The sequence below is a fragment of the Arachis hypogaea genome, chromosome 5, assembly GCF_003086295.3.
Source record: "Arachis hypogaea cultivar Tifrunner chromosome 5, arahy.Tifrunner.gnm2.J5K5, whole genome shotgun sequence".
Lineage (NCBI taxonomy): Eukaryota > Viridiplantae > Streptophyta > Magnoliopsida > Fabales > Fabaceae > Arachis > Arachis hypogaea.
The window spans coordinates 100,130,173-100,151,833 of record NC_092040.1 but is presented as its reverse complement, the minus strand read 5'-3'; the positions used below and the strand labels follow the sequence as shown (position 1 = coordinate 100,151,833).

General features: G+C 30.8%; 1 protein-coding gene across 3 annotated transcripts; it reads right to left on the bottom strand.

The window, feature by feature from the left end:
- Window positions 1–317: 317 nt before the first annotated feature.
- LOC112802248 (LEAF RUST 10 DISEASE-RESISTANCE LOCUS RECEPTOR-LIKE PROTEIN KINASE-like 2.4) lies at window positions 318–19,122 on the bottom strand. Of its 3 annotated transcripts, none has more exons than XM_072237608.1 (3): window positions 17,719–19,122; window positions 2,163–2,198; window positions 318–1,608 (listed from the first exon to the last, which is right to left on the bottom strand). In XM_072237608.1, the coding sequence occupies exons 1-3, from the start codon at window positions 18,497–18,499 to the stop codon at window positions 449–451; spliced, it is 1,977 nt and encodes a 658-aa protein (XP_072093709.1). In that variant the 5' UTR covers window positions 18,500–19,122; the 3' UTR covers window positions 318–448. The 3 variants fall into 3 exon arrangements, with proteins under 3 accessions (XP_072093709.1, XP_025701152.1, XP_025701153.1); XM_025845367.3 differs by lacking the exon at window positions 17,719–19,122 and adding an exon at window positions 3,038–4,133; XM_025845368.3 differs by lacking the exons at window positions 2,163–2,198; window positions 17,719–19,122 and adding an exon at window positions 3,038–4,156.
- Between the last annotated feature and the right edge of the window lie 2,539 nt (window positions 19,123–21,661).

Sequence of the window (21,661 nt, the reverse complement as noted above, 5' to 3'; positions counted from 1 at the left end):
GGTTGTGGCTTTTTTACAACCTTTCTTTAGTAGATTAGTTTTGTCCAATTAAATCCAAGTTTCTTTGTAGACACTCGTTACTAGTTCTCGTCGTATTCAATTGATCAAAATGGCAATTCTTTGTTTCAATTTGCAACATATCCTTGAGCACCTTCTATTGCAACACTTTATATTCTTAGGAGTCAAGTTTTAGGAGCCTATGCCCCTATTCATCAAGAACCGAACGTAAGATCGAAGCTTCACGAAGAGGCTTCACTGAAACATGAGAAAGTAAAAAAGATGACAACAATTAATGGTAAGAGGCAAAAGCACAACTGTTGCTTTGTAACTTTCCTGCTGCTAATTTTCGTCTTTCATTAGCTAACGGTTTTTTTTTTCAGTGAAAACATTCAAGTAGCTATGTGTGCTTGGTACACATAGACAATAGAGGGAGTACAATGTAATGCATCTAAGTTACACTAGCAGAAGATTCTACAACTGATACAACAGAAGAAGATTCTACCAACGATAAAACATTAGAAGAAGATTCTACCGCCACTCTTATTGAAGACAGAACAGGTCTTGGTGGCATTTCCAGGGAATTCATGCTGCCTTCCAACATTTCTACAACTCTACTCATTGTTGGTCTGTCATTTGGAATTGGTTGAATGCACCATAAACCCACCATTGTCATTTTCTTAACAACATCATCTTCCTCTATGGCCACTTCCCCATCATCATCAGGTCCCAGTTGAGTTCCTTGATCAAGCCTTTTGTATATCCAATCAGGGAAGTACATCTCGCTTGTGTGACTTGTCTTTGCAAGGATGTTCTCCTTCATTCCTACCATTTCTAGAAGCATCATTCCATAGCTATAAACATCAGATTTATGTGAAACTCTGCCGAGATGTCTACTCCACACTTCTGGAGCTATGTACCCTATTGTTCCTCTAGTTTCGGACACTGAAATATGACTTTCTTTTCTAGGACAAAGTTTTGCTAGCCCAAAATCTGATATCTTAGGACAAAAGTTTTCATCCAAAAGAATATTATGTGGTTTTATGTCAAAATGTAAAATAAGAATGTTGCATCCTCTGTGCAAATACTCCAATCCTCTAGCAATCCCTATGGAAATTTGATATAAATTATCCCAGCTCAAGAGTGGTGTATTCTTAGGGTTCTTTTTGTAAATAAAATTGTCAAGGGAACCATTGGACATAAATTCATAGATGAGAACTTTCTTGTGACCTTCTAAGCAAAATCCAAGAAGGGCGACAACATTAACATGAGAAGTTCTACTAATGCTAGCTACCTCGTTAATAAATTCTTCACCATTTCCTTTGGATGGATTCAACATTTTGACTGCCACATCAAAATCATTGGATAACTTTCCCTTGTATACAACACCAAAACCACCTTGTCCTAGTTTAACTTTGAAGGAGTTGGTCATTTTCTTCACATCAGAGAATTTATATCTTTTTGTAGTTAACACTCCATGATTTTTTAAGAAAGTTTCAATATCTTGGTTACCCTTTGTTGGAAAGCAGTATTTTTCTTGTGATGCTGGTGACATGTAGGTAAAATAACAAATACTCAATAATCCTGCAATTACTGCAGCTGCTGTAGCACCTGTTAATTAGCAAAATTTTAAAGAATCAGAGGAACATCTAATATGCTTTTAATTTCTATAAACGTTTGTTATGAAAGAAAAAACCAAAATAAATAAGTGTAGTCTGTTATACTTCTGGGATCTTCCTTAAGAAAGTTATGATGTTTGGCTTGTAATGGACAGAAACCATTTCATGGTTAATGTGAACAATCGAAAAACAGTTGAAGTGGACAGATGCCGTAGTCAAAATGTAAATATAAATGTTCAGATCATGAAAGAGTCATTGTCCATTGCTATGCATACTGAATGAAGGCTAAGCAATAATCCCAAAGTAACTGCTATTTGATTTTGTTTGTTATTTCCAATTTAAGAAAAAAGTGTTGTAAAGGATATAAAAATTTAAATTTTTTTCATACTTAACAAAAGGAAAAAAATGGTCTTAAGAATTAGCACTTGTTTATCCATTGAATAAACACGATTATTCAGTGAAGAGTTGATGATTTCTTTATATTCTGGCCAATATAATACGAAACATCATAAGAAAAATATGAAAGGAAAGCCTTGGATGTATTACCAATAATGACTTTCTTTTGCCAGGTCCATCCATTACCTGCAACAGTAACAGTGAGCCCCAGAGCAGAATTAAGTTCAATGATTCCAATATTCAAAGCAGAAAATTTTGCACATATAATCACCTATACTTTTAGTCCACACAAGTATCTATACAACGCCTTCCTGAGTCCATAAATATACGCATATCACTCGAATGAAGGCTTCTTAGAAACTTAGACTTTCTGTGGCAACTTCATTCTTTGCCCCGTGCCAACAAAAGAAAAAAAAATCCTTTTACAGTGGGGCAAAAAATAGCAGATGGTGTGGCCTAACTAAAACTATTACAATTAAAGAGTTAGAAGTCACGATGAAGTTCCTTAGACAAGCTTATATATGGTATAATTATTTAGAGATTTCAGATTTCTATCATTTTCACAAATGATGAATCTATCTATCTATCTATCTATCTAAAAGTTAATACTACTCAACATTCTATGGCTACAAACTCATGTCTTCCATACTACTCAATTATTGTTAAAATTAATGGGAGAGTAATCTCTAACTAAATTAATTTCCACTTAACATCTATAATGAAACAACAGGCACTTCCAGTATAAATAAAAAAAATTAAAAGAAAAAAGGATTGACAATTTGACATACTGTTTTCTCTCTTCTGTTTGAGGATTGGAGGTTTCCTACTCATTACCTAGCACTACACTAGAGGTTTCTACCGCCTGTTGAGGATCCAACGATGATCCAATGCTTGGGGCAAAAAGGGATCGAATCATAAAATTCTAATCTTTAATCCATGCCCAACTTGGTAAAATGAAGGATAAAAGTTCATGATTAATGTAAGAAATTGAATCAGAAAGATATCTGGGAACAGTAAAGACATACTCTTTTCTTGAGAACGATAATTGGCACGAGGACCAGGAGGAGGATCAGGAGCAGGAACAGGATGAGAACATGGGAGGGCAATAGATCCATCAGGGCAATAGCAGGTAAATGCATGCGTATCGTTCCTCCCGCAACTTCCTCCACTGTCCACGCATCTCATACAATCTTGAGAATAAGTGTAGCTCACCGAGACACCTTTACCGAAATACAGAGGAAAAGCATCATCAACTCCGACCCCGTTCAACTCAACAGCCTCAGCGGCCACTTGGATACGATGTTGGCAATCCTTAAGCTCTTGATGACTTGCCAGCACCTCTTTTTCCGTACCATTATAATACACAACATCACCACCGCTACCCCCGCACCCTAGGCTTTGATAATCCCGAGAGTAGGTGCAATCATAGAATATGGTGATGTTGTGCACTATTTGGTTATAGGTGAATGGAAGGTAATTCAGAGAGTAATTGAAATTCATAGAGCAAACATCATGTTCTCCGTCAGCGACTGGCAAGGGCACCAATGTAAAAGTAGTATTTAGGGGGTCATCATTTCCCACCACTTTGAAACGTTGTGAGTCCGTTTCAATATAAGCGTAATCGATCTCCCCGCCGTATTTACCACTCTCCGTCCCGCATGAAAGCTTGAGTTTTTTGTCGCCGCCACACTGGACTGGTCTGTCTTCCCCCCAGAAAGGGTAGTATAATTTGTATTCGCCACACTCATATGGATGCTTACAGAGGGAGTGATTGGAAGGTGGTGATTGGGAGAGGGATGGTGGCAAAGCGGCTGTCAGCAACAAAGAGATGACGGTCCCTATGCATGCAAGCACCATGGGGAGTTCGCTATGGACGTGCCAATCCATTCTTCAAAAAACTCGATACACCTTACAACACTTTTATTTATCTATTTGCACAGTACTGTGTACGCAGGAAGCATTAGGAAGACCACTTATTAGTCTGATGGTGTGAAGTTCTTAGGAAATAATGGCCACGGTTCCCATCACTCTCTCTCATTTTTCATTTTCCAGTTGAGGGAGGTGTTGAGTGTTGACCACGCCCATTCGAAAACTACTATAAGTCATGAGTCATCCACAAACAAAATGGGCTGCATGGTTTAACGACCAATTAGGCAGAGTCAGTCAACCCCGAAACTACCACCCACTTTCCCATGTCTTTCTTCACTCGTTTTCAAGTTTTTTTCTTTATTACTTCATTTTTCGCAATAAAATAACTACGAAGTCGGGATATCATTTACTGCTTTTCATACTGCTGCGCTAATACAAAATCAATGATAACAAATATAATGTTTAATATTTAAAATTGTGAGCTGAACTACTATTTTCCTTTTATGTTCAGCGCTAGTACTACTTTAATAGCTTTTCCTCATCATTTCCCTTGTGATTGTTTATATTCCTTTTTCTTTAGTAATGGAAAACAACACACATATGACATAACCAAACAAAAGAAAACAAGACGCGTGTTTCTCACATTTTTCTTCCTACCTACCTTTATTCATTTAGCTTTTACATCTCTGGACCAAGTCTTCACCATCTTAAAATTCTATGATGACCAAAATGACACAGCGTATGCAGCAATGACATGTTTCATGCTTAATTACAATTTTCATTTGGCCATAGGTGCATATCAACATCTACTTGCTAATTAAAATTTGTTTTCGAAATGAATTTATTAATAGAATGGATTATTTAACTATCTCTTTCAGAAAGTTCACTTCAGACGCATAGCTACATTTAAAAAAAGTATGTCAACATTAAAGTAGCCTGGATCCCAGATAGGAAGTAGGAAGTTGAGACAGTTAACTGAGAAATAAACAAATCCATGCAAGGCAGGGAACACATAATTTACCCTGACCTTGACTTTGATGATTGATCTCTATCAAGGTAATCATCACAACTAGAGGTGTAATTGTGAATTGTGATTTGGTTCATCTAAATGAATTATCAGATGTTGAGTACCAAGGGAACTGTTAAGAGTCAACTTCATTAAAGAAGTCTAGTATGAATAAAATGACAGCAAATCGAGAAACGGCATAGATCATACAATTTTAATTTATATTTTGCCGTAGGTACTTCATCAGCATCAACTTGTTATTTAATAATGGCTTAAAGTTGAATGCATTAACATAACATAAACTAGTTATCTATTTTGCATCAGCTAAATAGAACAAGCTGTAGCTAATAGCCTAATAACTTATTGCCATATCATCAACTTAAAGTTAGTAAATAGACAATAACATTTTGACCTCTACCATAGGTTTCTAAATTCAGATTACCAAACCAATCAATTATGCACTTTAAATTACAGAAGAAATAAGTAGGTGGCAGTGGCTAAAGATTTAAGTTTCCAGAACTAATCCCATTCCAAATGGAGGAAGTATAGGAAGCCAATGGAGTATCTATACAATGTGTACAATGGGGGTATAGGAATATTTGATTCAATAGGATATCAGTACCCAGATGGTTATTCTGAATAGTATGGGTGTATTGTGTTTGAGAAATTAGTAGTATTTTATCCTGGATGTTCATTTTTTAACTCATATTGGGCCAAATAAATAGTCCATTATACACATTGTACAAATACTCTATTGGCTCCCTAACGGGATTCTTCCAAATGTTGTAATTTGTTTAATTAACAGGTGGGAACAGGGTAGAAATTTTTAGCTGAGTTTGGTATTGAGGTGAGAATGGGATAGAATCTTAAAAATTTGTAATCTTCAATCTTACTGTGGCAGTAGAAAATGATAGGCGTGTGAGCAAGAACAGGACATTCATATGTATGTTTTGCAACAATACCAGCAAACTGAGCAAAGGAAGAATTTATTTCCTGTAAGTGTTGACAATGGATGCCGTTTAATTTATTGCAGGCCAGCATCTTCAAAATAGACCAAAATAAATACAAAATAATATGAAGATTGGTGAGTCAACTTATAGTTTATGGAACTTCCTAAGTTCTATTTCTAATAAATTGAAGGTCCAATAAGATGTCAATTTCCATACAAAATAAGATACAAAAGATATATCCTGTGTTTTAAATTTTCTTCCTAGAAGCTGTACTGCATCATCCAAACTAAACAGCAACACAATGTTATTACTTATTGGGGCCAATATAATATCTGTATAAGTTTCTATTATATGTTTTTGTATTAAAAGATTAAGGATAGAATATATTTTTTGTCTCTAAATTTTGTCAAAAATTTTAAAAATTCCTCTAAGTTTATTTTATTTTAATTTGTCCAAAAAATTTTTGATTTACATCAAATATACTGTTGACGGTTAGTTTTTAAAAAATTTTAAGACCAATTCAGTAATTTCACAAGAACAATTTTCAACACAAATAAATTAGACATAATTGTCATACACTATTATTATATTAGTCTTAAATTTTTAGAAAATTTAGTTATCAGGAGTATAATAATGAAGCATATAAAAAGGAAAGACAAAAGGATAAAAAATCAATTCAATTAAAAATAAAAAGATTGAAAAATAATTCAACTAAATAAGTAGTATTGTGTCAATTCGCTACTTAAGCTAACGTGGCATAAATATAATATTAAAAAAATAAAAAAGTTAAGATTATATTAGGAGACTATCTTAGACTCTATTTTAATATATTATTAGATTTAGACTTGCACCTTGCACAACAATAAATAGATATATACTTTATGAAATATATAAATTAATTTTAAATTTATACATAAATTGAACTTTAAGAAAAAATGCAAAAATACTCAATTCAAATTTTTTTATTTGACTTTATATTGTCATCCTAGTTTTTCTTCTTTTAAATAGTTATTTTGTTTTTTATTCTTTTTTAGATTATATTTCAATACTATAGTACAAGTATAAAATTCTTAGATAAAATGCAAGTTTGAATATGATATTTCAATGGTTAAAATTAAAATTTAATTGTTTGATTTTATTTTTCATAAATTATGATAATACCATGTATTTTTAACAATATTATCCCTAAATAATATTAAATAGTATAAATTGTTAAAAAAAAGTTATATATAAATGATATGACTAATGAATACAATTAGATCAAATATTAAAAAACTAAAATAAAATTGCAAAGGATATGATATATTCTAGTGTTTTAAGAATTTATCACCTAATACACATGTTTAGCAAATTAAAAGAGAGCTATGGTCATTAATTATATTCTTCAATGCAAATACTTATGCAAAATATTAGTAAGAATAAAAAAAAAGAAAGAATAAAAGATATGAAATTATATGAAAAGAGGAGATAAAGAATAAATGTGAATTGAAAGTTAATTTATATGGTAAACATAAGAATGAGTGAATATGAAAGGAGAGAAAAAAAATATGTTTATTATTCAATTTATACCTATTAAAAAAAATAATATTAACATTAAAAGTATATAATATCCTATATAAAAATAAAGAATAAGTGAATACAAAAATTATGTTTATTACTCAATTTATATTTATTGAAGATAAATAATATTAACATTAAAATCATATAGTATCCTATATATAAAAAAATATGAAAATGATTGAATAACCTAAAAAAATTAATGTCATGAGGGTGAAAATAAATAAAAAAAATCATACAAAGAATGAACGTAAGCTATACTATCTTAGATAAAAATATGGTGTGAAAAAATAGAAAAATTTTAAATACTTGAAAATATTTCTTCAAACTACCTTGGTATCTCTTTTAATGTATTATGTAATAAGATCACAAAAACAAAAATTTAATATTTTAAAATAATTATAGACGTTTAGAATTAGAAAAATGCATTTAAGTATACAAATATTTATGTTGTTTTATGTTATTATTTGTAACCATCGTAGTCATTACAATATTATATAATAGATAATTATATTAGTTTTAATTGCATTTAAAACCTATATTATTTGTAAGAATTATTCTCCACATACAAACTATTTACATAAATAAGTTCACATAAATCTCTTTAACTTAATTCACTTCACACATTTTTTCGTCATCCCTAATATTTTGTCTTCTTCTTTTTCTTTTTATTTTTCATTATTTTTCTCTTTTATTATCGCCGTTACCTCCTCCTCCTCCCCCTCCGTCTTTAATTTTTTCATTGGAATTTTTTTTCTTTTTTTTTCTCCTTCTCCTCTATCATCTTCTTCATCATGATCATCATCGTTATAGTCATCGTCGTCTTCTTCTTATATTATCATCGTTATCGTTGTCGTCGTTATTATTATTATTATCGTATAATTTTTGCCATATTGATGACGTTGCTTGATCCAAAATTGATTTGGATGTGTTTTTGTTGATAATTCGGTCATTTTTGTGTGTTGTTTTTAAATTGAGTTTGTGTATCACAATCAATAAAGAAATTCAGCGTATGAGTTATGAATCTGAATTATTATTGTGATGAATCTATTACATTGTTTTGGAAAACTTTCAGTGTATTTTGAAAATGTTTCAGTGTATTGTGAAAATTTTTAGGTGTATTATTCAAAACTCTTCCGCTTTTTCGTCCTTATCTTCTGTTGTTGCTTTTTTTTTCACCATTATTATCATTTTTTTCTTATTCATCTTTTCTTTTTTGTTTTACCTTCTCAAGTTTCTTCTTTTTTATTCTCTTAATAAGAATAAATACAAAAAATCAAATAAAAAAGAAAAAGAAATACATCATGTTATAAATTTACTTGGAAGAGAATGAAACTTACATTCATTAAATTAAAAGAAAGAAAGAAATAAGATAAAAAAAAAGAAGAAAAAAATGCATTATTAAAAGAAACACTTTTGTGCATTTATAGCAACATTTCGATGTAGGAGTTATGAATCTGAATTATTATTGTGATGAATATGTTCTATTCTCGATTCGGTGTATTTTGGAAACCTTTTGGTGTATTTTAAAAATCTTTTGGTGTACTGTGAAATTTTTTTTGTGTATTTGTATTTTGATAAATTATGCATAATTCAAAACTCTTTCTCTTCCTCCTCTTTAACTTTTGTTGTTGTTTTTTCTACTTTTTCACCATCATCATCATCTTCTTTTTTTACTTATTCATCTTTTCCTTGTTGTTACTTTCTCAAGTTTCTTCTTTTTTTTTTACTCTCTTAATAAGAATAAAAATAAAAAAATTAAATAAATAAGAAGAACAAACACATAATGCTACAAATTACTTGGAAGAGAATGAATCTATATTCATCAAACTAAAAGAAATAAAGAAATAAAATAAAAAAAAGAAGAAAAATGCATTATTAAAGGAAATACTTTTGTGCATTTGTAGCAAAATTTCGGTTTAGAAATTATGAATCTAAATTATTATTGTGATGAATATCTTCTATTCTCAATTCGGTGTATTTTGAAAACCTTTCGGTCTATTTTAGAAATCTTTCGGTGTATTGTGAAAATTTTTTGGTTCATTCTTATTCTAATAAATTTTGTATAATTCAAAACTTTTTTCTTCTTCTTATCATCTTCTTTTTCACCATCATCAATCATCTTCTTTTCTTTTCTTATTCATCTTTTTTTTTCTTATTTTACCTTCTCAAGTTTCTTCTCGTTTTACTCTTTTAGAAAGAATAAAAACAAAAAAAATCAAACAAAGAAAAAGAAGAAATACATAATGTTAAAAAATTACTTGAAAAATGCTAAACCTACATTCATTCAACTAAAAGAAAGAAAGAAATAAGGAATAAAAAAAGAAAATACATTAAAGAAAATATTTTTGTGCATTTATAGCAAAATTTCAGTGTAAAAATTCTGAATTTGAATTATTATTGTGATAAATCTGTTCCATTCTCGTTTTGGTGTATCTTAGAAATGTTTCGGTGTATTTTTATTTTAATAATTTTGCATAATTCAAAATTCTTTCTCTTTCTCTTTTTCATCTTCTGCTGCTTCTTCTTTATTTTCTTATTTTATTTTTTCATAATATTTTTGAGAGAAAAAAATTAAACAAAGAAAAAAATACATAATATTATAAAATTAATAAAAAGAGAAAGAAGAAAAAAATACAGCAATAACTGCAATAATAAAAAAAAGAGAAAAAAAATAAGGAGAAGAAGAAGAAGAAAAATGAGAAGGAGAAGGAGAAAAAAGAACACAAGATACAAACGTTGGAGAATGTAAATGAAATATATAACAATGAAGTTGAAATGTCATTGTTTGTGTGTTGTGATTCATATTTTGTCTACTGAACTTAATTTTTTGTGTTAAACTTTATTTTTTTGTGCTCATTATTTCAGTTTTGAGATTCACTATTTGTGTGTGTGGTTTATTGTTTGTATTAATTTTCATTGTTTATGTGTTGTGATTTTATATTTGTGTGTTGAGGTTCATTGTTTATATGTTGTGATTCTGTATATGTGTTGAGTTTCATTCTTTATGTGTTATATGTATTTCATTATTTGTGTGTGCTATGATTCATTATTTATGTGCTGAGATTTATTGTTTATGGGCTGTTATCTGTTATTAAATTGCTGTGAATAATCATTTTCTTTGCTCATTATTTCAGTCCTAAAATTCATTATTTGTATTAACTTTCATTGTTTATGTGATATAATTCTGTATTTATATCCTGCCATTCATTGTTTGAGTGCTATAAGTTTGTATGTGTGCTAAGTTTTATCTTTTGTTTATGCTGTGTTTTATTGTTTGTGTGTTGTGATTCATTATTTATGTGCAGAGGTCTATTATTCATTTATTTATTTATGTGCTGCTATTTGTTATTAAATTGTTGTCAACAATCAAAGCTAATAAACTTGTATCTCACATTTAATTTGCCAGAATCATTAAAAAATATTCGTACTTTTTTATTGAGTTTAATACAGAAAAAATCCTATTTACACTAATTTAAATAATCTAAACTATCGATTTTTTATTATTATCGATGATCTGCGTATTTAACAAAAAAAATATTAGATTTCACAATCACTTTATTGTAAATTGAAAAATTTTAAAACAAGATATAATTAGTATAAAATTTTAAACAAAATACACCAAAAGTTCACCATAATATAGCGAAAAAATTGAAAGAGGAAAAAAAAGAGGTATCTAGGGAATAAGAGTGAGAGAGGTGCTTGAGCATCATTGTAAGAATCAGACCATATTACTGACCGGTTTAATTGAAAAATTGGATTTTTAATAAGTTCGGTTCAATTTTCGAATCGTTTAAAAAATAAAATTGGTCAAATCCGGTAAAAATTTGTTTAATCGAACCGTTTGAGAAAATTTCAAAATTAATAAAAATATAGTCTGAATATAAGTATCTTTTGTGTATACATACTCTCTTTGTTATCAAATTATGTTGTTTTTTATTATTTTAAATATTAATTATTAATAATATAATAAACATATAATATTTTTTCAATATTGTTTTAATTTTATACTCACTTATATTTAAATTAATTATATTTTTTATTATTCATAATTATTAATATAAATATAATTAAATACGTATAAATAAAAAAATCAAATATTTTTATTAATTACAATATAATGATTTTTTTATAATTATATGATATTTATTATATTATTTTTCAATAAATATATATAGTATATAATAATATAATAAATATAAACTAATTAGTTAGTTATTAAAATAAAAAATATTTATTTTAATATAAAAATAAAATTAAAAAATTTTTATTATAAAAAATACTATAATTTTATATACTTATTTAATAATAATAAGATTATAATTTGTTGAAATTTTATTGTTTTTAAAATATTAATGAAGATATATATATTTTAAATTTTAATTTTAGATTTTGGACTATTTTATATTTTTTATTTACGTGAGATTAATTTTGTCGATTCAACTAATAATTTATTAATTAAACCAATATATTAATAAATCAGTAACCTTGATTCGATCGATTACCGGTTCGATTCTACCAATAATTTATTAATGAATAAGTTTTTATTATTGTGCTAAGATGATGATGTGATGCCCATTTATTATAGGCGGTTCACATTCTCTAAAGTGAATGATATTAACCTGGTATTAAAAAAGCAAGCATATTACCTCTATAAATAGTGAAATGTAGTTTCACTTTGGCACACACAATAATAACAAATATTCTTATCTCTCTCTTCTTTCGTACACTATAATAAAATCTATTTTCTATCTTCTCTTTCTTTTTGAGTGCTAGTATATAAGTATTAATATATATATATATATATATATATATATATATATATATATATATATATAATTAATACATTTCTATTAGTGTGAGATATTAATGTGGTAAAAATGATTATTAAAACTATCTATTTATACATATTTATTTTATATCTAGTACATCTTCCTTATTTATTTTACAATATGTTATCAGCATGATACTCTAATCAAATTTTAGGAAGACTAAAGTAACAAATTTTTATTATGTCGAAACTCTCTCATCTTGAATTTAATGCTCTTGATATATTTGGTACCAATTATTTATCATGGATATTAGATGCTGAAAATCCATCTTGATTCAATGGATCTTGGAGATATCATTAAGGCTGAAAATAATGCATCTTAGAAGGATAATACCAAAGCCATGATTTTTCTTCGTCATCATTTTGACGAAAGATTGAAAAATGAATATCTCACATTAAAAGATCCTACAGATCTTTGGAAAGACCTTGAAGAAAGGTATAATTATCAAAAGACGGTGATACTTCCTCAAACCCAATATGAATGGACATACTTGCGTCTACAGGATTTTAACTCCATAAATGAATATAATTCTGCAATGTTTCGAATCACATCGCGAATGAAATTATGTGGGAAAAAGATATCTGATAATGATATGTTAGAAAAAACTTTCTCGACCTTCCATGCGTCGAATGTGCTCCTGCAGCAGCAGTATCGAGAAAAAGGATTTAAAAATATTTTGAATTAATTTCTTGCCTTCTTGTTGCTGAATGCAACAATGACTTGCTCTTAAAGAATCACGAAGCGCGCCCATCTGGCACCGCCCCATTTTCTGAAGTAAATGCGACAAATCATTACCCCAGAATAGGTAAATGGCAAGGTTTTGGCAACAAGAAAAATTATGGAAGGAAAAGGAATTATATTCAAAAGAGAGGATCTCACCAGAAGTGAAATAAAGAAAGAAATATTGGGTAAAATAAATCAACAGAGGATAAGTGTTTTCGTTGTGGTGGAAAGGGTCATTGGTCGCGTACCTGTTGTACACCAAGGCACCTCGTCGATCTTTATCAAGTATCTTTATAAAAGGACGAAAAAGGAAAGGAAACGAATTTTGTTTCAAATGATGCTAAAAATTTCACCACTCATTATGATGTATCTGATTTCTTTGAGGATTCTGAAAGAAATATTAGTCATTTGATCAATGATAGAATAGTTTAATATGTGGGATTATTAAGTATCCATGTAAATAAATAATGTAAAGAACTTATTGTTAATTTTTATTTTATATGTATTTAAGTTTCAAATATGATGTATATGAATAATGAAATATTAATGTTTATGAATTTTGAAATCATTAAATGTGTCAAGTTTTAAAATAAAATTTTAGTATATGACATTATTTTTATGTATAGTGTTTCTTAAAAAAATAATTTCGATCAAGTATTTAATTTAACTGTGCATACTACTCATTTTATTATTATTATTTGTCTTTGAAAAAAATGGCAAGGATATATAATGAAGATGTATGCCTTGCGGATAGTGCTAGTTCGCACACCATTCTCAAAAGTGATACATATTTTACCCATCTTATGCCAAAAGAAGAATATGTTAGTACTATTATTGACTCAGGCAATGTGATTGAAGGCTCCGGAAGAGCTATAATTTTGTTTTCCGAAGGAACAAAATTCATAATAAAAAATGCACTATTGTCTACCAAGTCTCTAAGAAACTTGTTGAGTTTTAAAGATATTCGCCGAAATGGATATCATATTGAGACTATGAATGAGTAAAGTCATGAGTACTTATATATCACAACTCATGATTCAAATAAAAAGATTATATTATAAAAGTTGCCCTCACTTTCATCTGGGTTATATTATACCAAAATTAGTACAATTGAATCACATGCCACTGAAAATCAGAAGTTTACTAACCCAAATGAATTCATAACTTGGCACGACCGATTGGGTCATTCGGGAACAACCATGATGCGGAAAATTATTGAAAACTCCCATGGACATTCACTAAAGAACCAGAAGATTTTTAAATCTAGTAAATTTTGTTGTGCTACATGTTCTCAAGGGAAGTTAATTTTAAGGCCATCACCAGTAAAGATTGGATTTGAGTTCCCTGAATTCCTAAAAAGGATTCAAGGTGATATATGTGGACCTATTCATCCACCATGTGGATCTTTTAGATATTTTATGGTCCTGATAGACGCATCTTCGAGATGGTCACATGTGTGCTTATTGTCTTCTCGGCGTTTGCGAGATTACTGGCTCAAATTATTTGATTAAAAGTACAATTTTTAGAAAAGCAATTTGTCTTGATAATGCTGGTGAATTTACTTCCCAAACTTTTGATGCTTATTGTATGACTGATGGAATAAGTATTGAATATCCAGTAACTCATGTTCACACACAAAATGGGTTAGCAGAATCACTTATTAAACGCCTCCAATTAATTGCTAAACCCTTGCTTCTGAAAACAAATCTCCCAACCTCGGTTTGTGGGCATGCTATTTTACATGCCGCAACACTTATTCGTTTGAGGTCAATGAGTTACCATCAGTTCTCTCCTATGCAAGTTTTTGGCTAGCAGCCAAATGTTTTCTATTTAAGAATATTCGGTTGTGCGATATATGTTCCTATTGCATCACCTAATCGCACTAAAAATGGGACCCCAAAGAAAATCAGCATATATGTTGGATATGATTCTTCCTCTATAGTGAGGTATCTTGAGATACAAACTGGAGACGTATTTAAAGTCCAGTTTGCGAATTATCATTTTGATGAATCTAGGGGGAGAGAATAAGCTTCCTGAAAAAGGAACTTAATTGGAATGCATCATTCTTGATGCATTTAGATCCTCGATCAAGACAATGTGAACTAGAAGTTCAAAAGATTATACATTTGCAAAGAATAGCAAATGAATTGCCTGATGCATTTTTTCGATACAAAGACAATAACCGAATCTTATAAACCAGCAGAAAATGCCCCAATTCGAATTGATGTCCCAGTTGGACAAATTGCCACCGAAGCAAATACACGCCAGAAGCGTGGCAGGCCTGTCGGTTCAAAAGACAAAAATCTTTGAAAGAGAAAAGAGGTAAATAATATTCCTGTTGAAAAAGATATAATAAAGACACCTGCAGTTGTCTAAAATTCTAATATAATTTTAATGCCAGAAGACGTTCAGGTACCTAAAAATTGTGAAAATGATGAGATCTCGATAAATTATGTCTTTACAGGAGAGAAATGGGACCGAAATAAGACAATTGTCAATGAAATATTTGCATATAATGTAGCATTGAATATCATGCATGAAAATAAGGATCTTGAGGCAAGATCAGTCGAAGAATGTCGACAAAGAAATGATTGGCCAAAATGGGAAGAAGCCATGAAGGCTGAATTAGACTCACTTGCAAAACGTGAAGTCTTTGGACCTGTAGTCCGTACACCTGAAGATGTAAAACCTGTTGGATACCAATGGATATTTGTGAGAAAACGAAATGAGAAAAATGAAGTTGTGCGCTACAAAACTCGACTTGTGGCACAAGGTTTTTCACAAAGGTCCGTTATAGATTATGAAAAATGTATTTCCCTATAGCGGATGCGATAACATTGCGTTATTTGGTCAGTTTATCTGCATATCATAAACTGCATATGCATTTAATGGATGTGGTAACAGTCTATTTATATGGCTCATTAGATCGGGATATCTATATGAAAGTCCCTGAAGGACTAAAGATATCTAAACCATCCAATGAATATTCGCAAGGGTTATACTCAGTCAAATTGTAAAGATCTTTATATGGTCTAAAGCAATCTGGACAAATGTGATATAATCGTCTTACTGAGTATCTGGACAAAAATGGATTCAATAATGATGATATCTATCCATGTGTTTTCATAAAGAAATCTGCATCTGGATTCATTATAATTGCTGTGTACGCTGATGATTTAAATATCATTGGGACTCCTAAAGAGATTCTAACAATTATAAAAACTCTAAAAGAAGAGTTTGAGATGAAAGATCTTGGAAGGACTAAATTTTGTCTCGGCCTACAGATCGAGCATATAAAAAAATGGGATCTTTATTCATCAAACAACATACACAGAGAAGATATTGAAAAGATTTTATATGGATAAATCACATCCCTTGAGTACCCTAATGATCGTAAGATTTTTAGATGTGAAAAATGATCAATTCCATCCTAAAGAAGAAAATGGAGATATCCTTAGTTCTAAACTACCATATCTTAGTGTCATTGGAGTGCTAATATATCTTGCTAATAATACACGACCCGATATGTCATTTTCTATGAATTTACTAGCAAGATATAGTTTCTCTACAACCAGAATACATTGGAGTGAAATTAAACAAATCTTTTGATATCTTCATGGAACGGTTGATATGGGATTGTTTTATCCCTATGGATCCAAGTTACAACTAGTTGGCTATGCATGTTGGATACTTGTTTGATCCACACAAAAGGAGATCTCAAATAGGATACCTGTTCACGTATGGTGGTACAGCTATATCATAGAGGTCCACGAAACAGATGATAGCAGCAACCTCCTCTAATCATGCTGAAATACTAGCGATACATGAAGTAAGTTGCAAGTATTTTTGGCTCAGGAGTTTGATCTAATATATCCTGTCATCATGTGGACTGATTGATCATAAGATAGCTCCAACTGTCCTGTTTGAAGATAATACAACATGCATTGCTCAACTTAAAGGCGGATACATCAAATGTGATATAACAAAGCATATTTCTCCCAAATTCTTCTTCACTCACGATCTTCAAAATTAAGGGACAATTGATATCCAACAGATCCGCTCAAGTGATAATCTGGCAGATTTATTTACAAAGTCACTCACAAAATCCTCCTTTGAAAGATTGGTACATGAGATTGGAATGCACCCATTTCGAGATATTAAATGATGTCGACAAGAGGGAGAGATTGTACTCTTTTTTTTTTGGTCAGGTTTTTTTTCCATTGGGTTTTTTTTAACAAGGTTTTTAATAAGGCAGTCTCTATCACAAAAGATATTGTACTCTTTTTTCTTCACTAAGGTTTTTTTTTCACTGAGTTTTTCTTTAGTAAAGTTTAACGAGGTATAATCCTGAATAGTCATCCAAAGAGGAGTGTTGTGATACGGTGATGATGCGGATGCCCATTCATTATGGACGGTTCATATTCTCTAAAGTGAATGACATTAAAGAGGTATTGAAAAAGCAAGCATGTTACCTTTATAAATAGTGAAATATAGTTTCACTTTCATACACACAACAATAACAAATATTCTTATCTCTTTCTTCTTTCATACACTATAATAAATTTTATTTTTTTTCTCTTTTTTTCTTAGTGTTAGTATATAAATATTAATGTATATAATTAATACATTTTTATTAGTATAAAATATTGATGTAGTAAAAATTATTATTAAAACTATCTATTTACACATCTTTATTTTATATCTTATTTATTTTACAACATTTATGTATTTTTGTTTTTAGGTAGAGTCAGAGAGGAGTATGGACACACCTGGTTCTGAATAACAACTCTCCGAGTCAATTCTATCCCGACAATGGCACCTGAAAGCATAGTCTTCTTCGTCGAACCCACACCTCCCACCACTGTTCGAGCACTCGCTGCAATTTTTGGCCGTCCAATTCATCAAAAACCCTCTTCTCAGCGCCTCTTCAACCCCTCCTTTCTCATCTTCCACCCTCGTTACTCTCACCGTCCCCCTGCAATTCTTCAACGCCAACTTCAAATTGTCAACGTCATCCCCATAAAGCGCCACAACCGATCTTGTTCTGTTTTCAGCTGAACACCCAATACTATGCTCTTGCATGTTTTCACAGCCATAAAACAGCAACACTTGCTTCTGCTTCGAAGCAACACTGAACCTTTTGCTGTGGCCGGTGAAGTTTCTCACCGGGGCAATACATTCCGTGGTACTTAGCCCCGAAAGCGCAGGGATGGACACTCGAAGTGATTGGTTGTTGTAGAAAATGTTTTGGACAGTGTATAGATCTCCTGCGAGATTTACGATTGGGAAGCCATCGTGAGAACAGGTGAGACCGAAATCAGGGAGACCACAGTAGGAGTTTTGTTTTGATATGATGTAGAAGGGAAAGCTTATGTTTTGGTGATTAGTATCGCCACCACAAGTTTTGGGCTCACATGCTTGGAACTTTGGATTCACAGAACACACAGTGCTTCTTGTTAGAAGAAGGAAAAAGATTATTATGTACGAGCGAATAATAAGGGGAAAAGAATAAAAGGAACTTAAGGTGGATAAAAGTGTTCTTTGTTTCATTTGGAATGTTTCACTTTAAAGGCTGAGAGACGGTGGAGTTTGGAGAGGAAAGGTGAACTTATCATGTCATCTTTTTTTTTTTTTTTGGAGCTTAAGCTTTCAATTGCAGTCTACTATTGTTTGAAGACTTTGACTATATCTTTATGTATAGTTAAAATGTATTCGGATATGGATTATGGAAGCTAGACGCGCATGACCGGGACAATTGAGTTCATAGGAAAACAGTGGCCACGGTTCCCATCACTCTCTTTCATTTTTCATTTCTTCAGTTGAGGAGGTATTGAATATTGACCACGGCCATGGAAAAGTATACTATAGATCATGAGTCATCCACAAACAAAATGGGCTGCATGTTTTCACGACCAATTAGGCACAGTCAATCAACCCTGAAACTACCACACACTTTCCTAATCCTGTCTCTTTCTTCACTATTTTCGTCATTTTATTTTTAGTTCATGTTTTAGCGATAAGTAACTACGTAGTTGTGGAATTATTTACTGCTTTCCATACTGCTGCGCCATCTCTTACTTTATATGAGAATTGAACTTGTGGATTCGCTGATTCGCTCATACAAAATCAGTTATAAGAAATATACAAAATTTTGATTCAACTATTATCTTTATACAAAAGAATGTTATGTAGTTTTATGTTAAAATGCAAAATTCCAGTGGTATCCTCTATGCAACTCCAAATCTCTTGCCATATCCCTATACCAATTTCATAAAAATTATCCCAATTCGACGGGATTGTTTACAATAATCGGATGGTGCCAAAGTGGTTAATAACAAGAAATAGAAATATGCATATAATTATGGTGGTGATCCATTTATTGAGTAAATTCTGGTCCCTAGAATTCATGCCATTATCCAATTTGGTCTTCCAGATTCCAATTTCACTATATTGGTCCCTAAATGGAACCCAAGGAGCAGTCACTAGTGAATCTTTTTATGAGTTTTCCGGTTCCCTGTTGAAATTTCTGGTGTTGCTAACTTCTTGAATTTTACATCTATCCATGATGCAGGTTTTGGGGGTAGACTTGGCTATTCTGGACAAAATTGATTCTGGATTGGATGTTGATGCACTCAGAGATTTTGCAAGTGCAGTCAATCGTATACTGACCCCAAAGAATTCTTTGATGATGATAACTCACTATCGAAGAATACTAGATCTTTTAAATCCCACACATGTCTATGTTATGGTAAGTTACAACTAATCTTACACTCTTATAAGTTTTGAACTTAAAGAGAATGGATAAGATTCAGAGTGAAGATAGACAAGATTCCTTCTCCCTATTTTCTAATGAAGTTTTGAGGAAAATGTATCTTAGGTGATGACACTCATGAATGCATTCATATGTCGTACTTGTTTCAGTTTAAATTTCACTTCTTATTCATCTGGTATTATAGATGTTTGCCTGAGTTTCTCTTTTAGGAGTATTCTTGGAAATAGATAACATATAATTAGGAGCAGTGATTAACCATACTCTGTTAGGAGTAATATTTATAGGCCTCACAAAAAGTACTCATCTAGAGCTTTCATTTCAATCTGATATCTTTATTCATTCTTATATTAGTGTGCTTGCTCCAAACCCAGATGACAGACTAATTTTATGTCATGAGACTTTCTTCAAGAACATTTTAATTTGGAAAACTGATAGTCCCACAACTGAAAGATATACTTGAAGTTTGCCTTATTTGGTATCTGTTCATTTTGATTATTCAATGTAAACAAACAACCTTAAAGCTACAAATGTTTCTGAGCACACACGATTTCATACTTCCTTATGTGAAAGAACATCGGTTGGAGACCCTTGACATAATAAAGCAGGTGTTATTTAATATAAATGAAGTCATCCTTGGTGTTCAACTAATCTGTTAGGGTAAAGATTACAATGTATATATATTTTCTTTGTTTCTATACGCTGGAAGATGAAAAAAAACTTAAACCTTGAAGGTTGAATAACATTGCATCGACATTAGTCTCTATTAGTAACCTTTTCTTTATTTGTTAACATTTTATATATTGAGAAATGAGTAGCTTTCAGATGCCTTTTTCTGTTCTAGTAACTGCAAATGAAGACAGAGCTTCAATAAGAAAAAGGAGGGGGAATGAACTAGGGTTATATATAGGGGGAGGGACCAAATTGGGTCGAAATTTCAATCTAGCCACATCAATTAGCCGTTACAACAAAAGGGTCCGGGGACCACTATGATGCCTGGAGCTCGATCTAATGGACTGCTATAGTGAAATTAGGATTTGAAGGACCAAATTGGGCAGTGACGTGAATCTTAGAGACCATTAAGAGAATTTACTCTCCATTTAATCTTAGATAAGTTTAATAATTCTTGATTCATGGATGATTAAGATAATCTTATAATTATGTTTGCAGAGGCAGCATTTTGGGATAAGGTTTATGTTCTCAAGGAATGAGATGATGGCTAATTGGCTATTGAAGTTGAACGAAGAGAGAGTTAAAAGAGTGGAAGAGAATCAGATTGCTTGTATTGCAAGAATGAAATTGAGAGAGGTTGTTACAACAAAATTGAGGGGAAAAAAAATAAAATATTAAAATCTACATAGCATGTGCTCAGCTATATGTTTGTTTCTAATTTTGTTATGAGCAATGCTAGGAGCCAACAATTTTTTTGATTGTTAGCCATCAACTAGCTATCAATGATGATTTGATGATGTGAGATTGATGGGAGATTTCATCCAATGGCTCACCTTTCTCTGCTGGTTACATGCCGGCCAAAATTCAATAAAACTGTTGGCCTCCTAGACTTTTCCTTTTATTATTTATCATAACTCACTCGGTCGGGTCTGGGATCCATTATCCAACATACATAAGGAGATTAACTATAAGGCAAATTTTCTAATGTCTTTAAGTTTGATGTGGAATTTGTCATACTTATCTTTTATAGAATTAAATATTTAAAAATTATTTATTTTTATATTTTTAAAATTAAATATTAATTTTTATCTCTTTTTTAGTAACAACGTAGTAATCACCAAATTAATATTAGTATTGTTAAAAAATTGATGCAACATATTATTAGCTAGCACTATACTTTTAGTTAATATTTTAAAATATTATTGGTTAATATTGACTTAAAATAATAAATTATACTAGGTTTATAGTATTGTTTTTTTATATATAAAATA

Coding starts and splice junctions, on each gene's coding strand:
- LOC112802248 (XM_025845367.3), bottom strand. CDS start 3,899: ATGGATTGGCACGTCCATAGCGAACTCCCCATGGTGCTTGCATGCATA. Junction 2,199..3,037: donor TTATCGTTCTCAAGAAAAGA/GTATGTCTTTAC, acceptor TTACTGTTGCAG/GTAATGGATGGACCTGGCAA. Junction 1,609..2,162: donor GCAAAAGAAAGTCATTATTG/GTAATACATCCA, acceptor GCTAATTAACAG/GTGCTACAGCAGCTGCAGTA.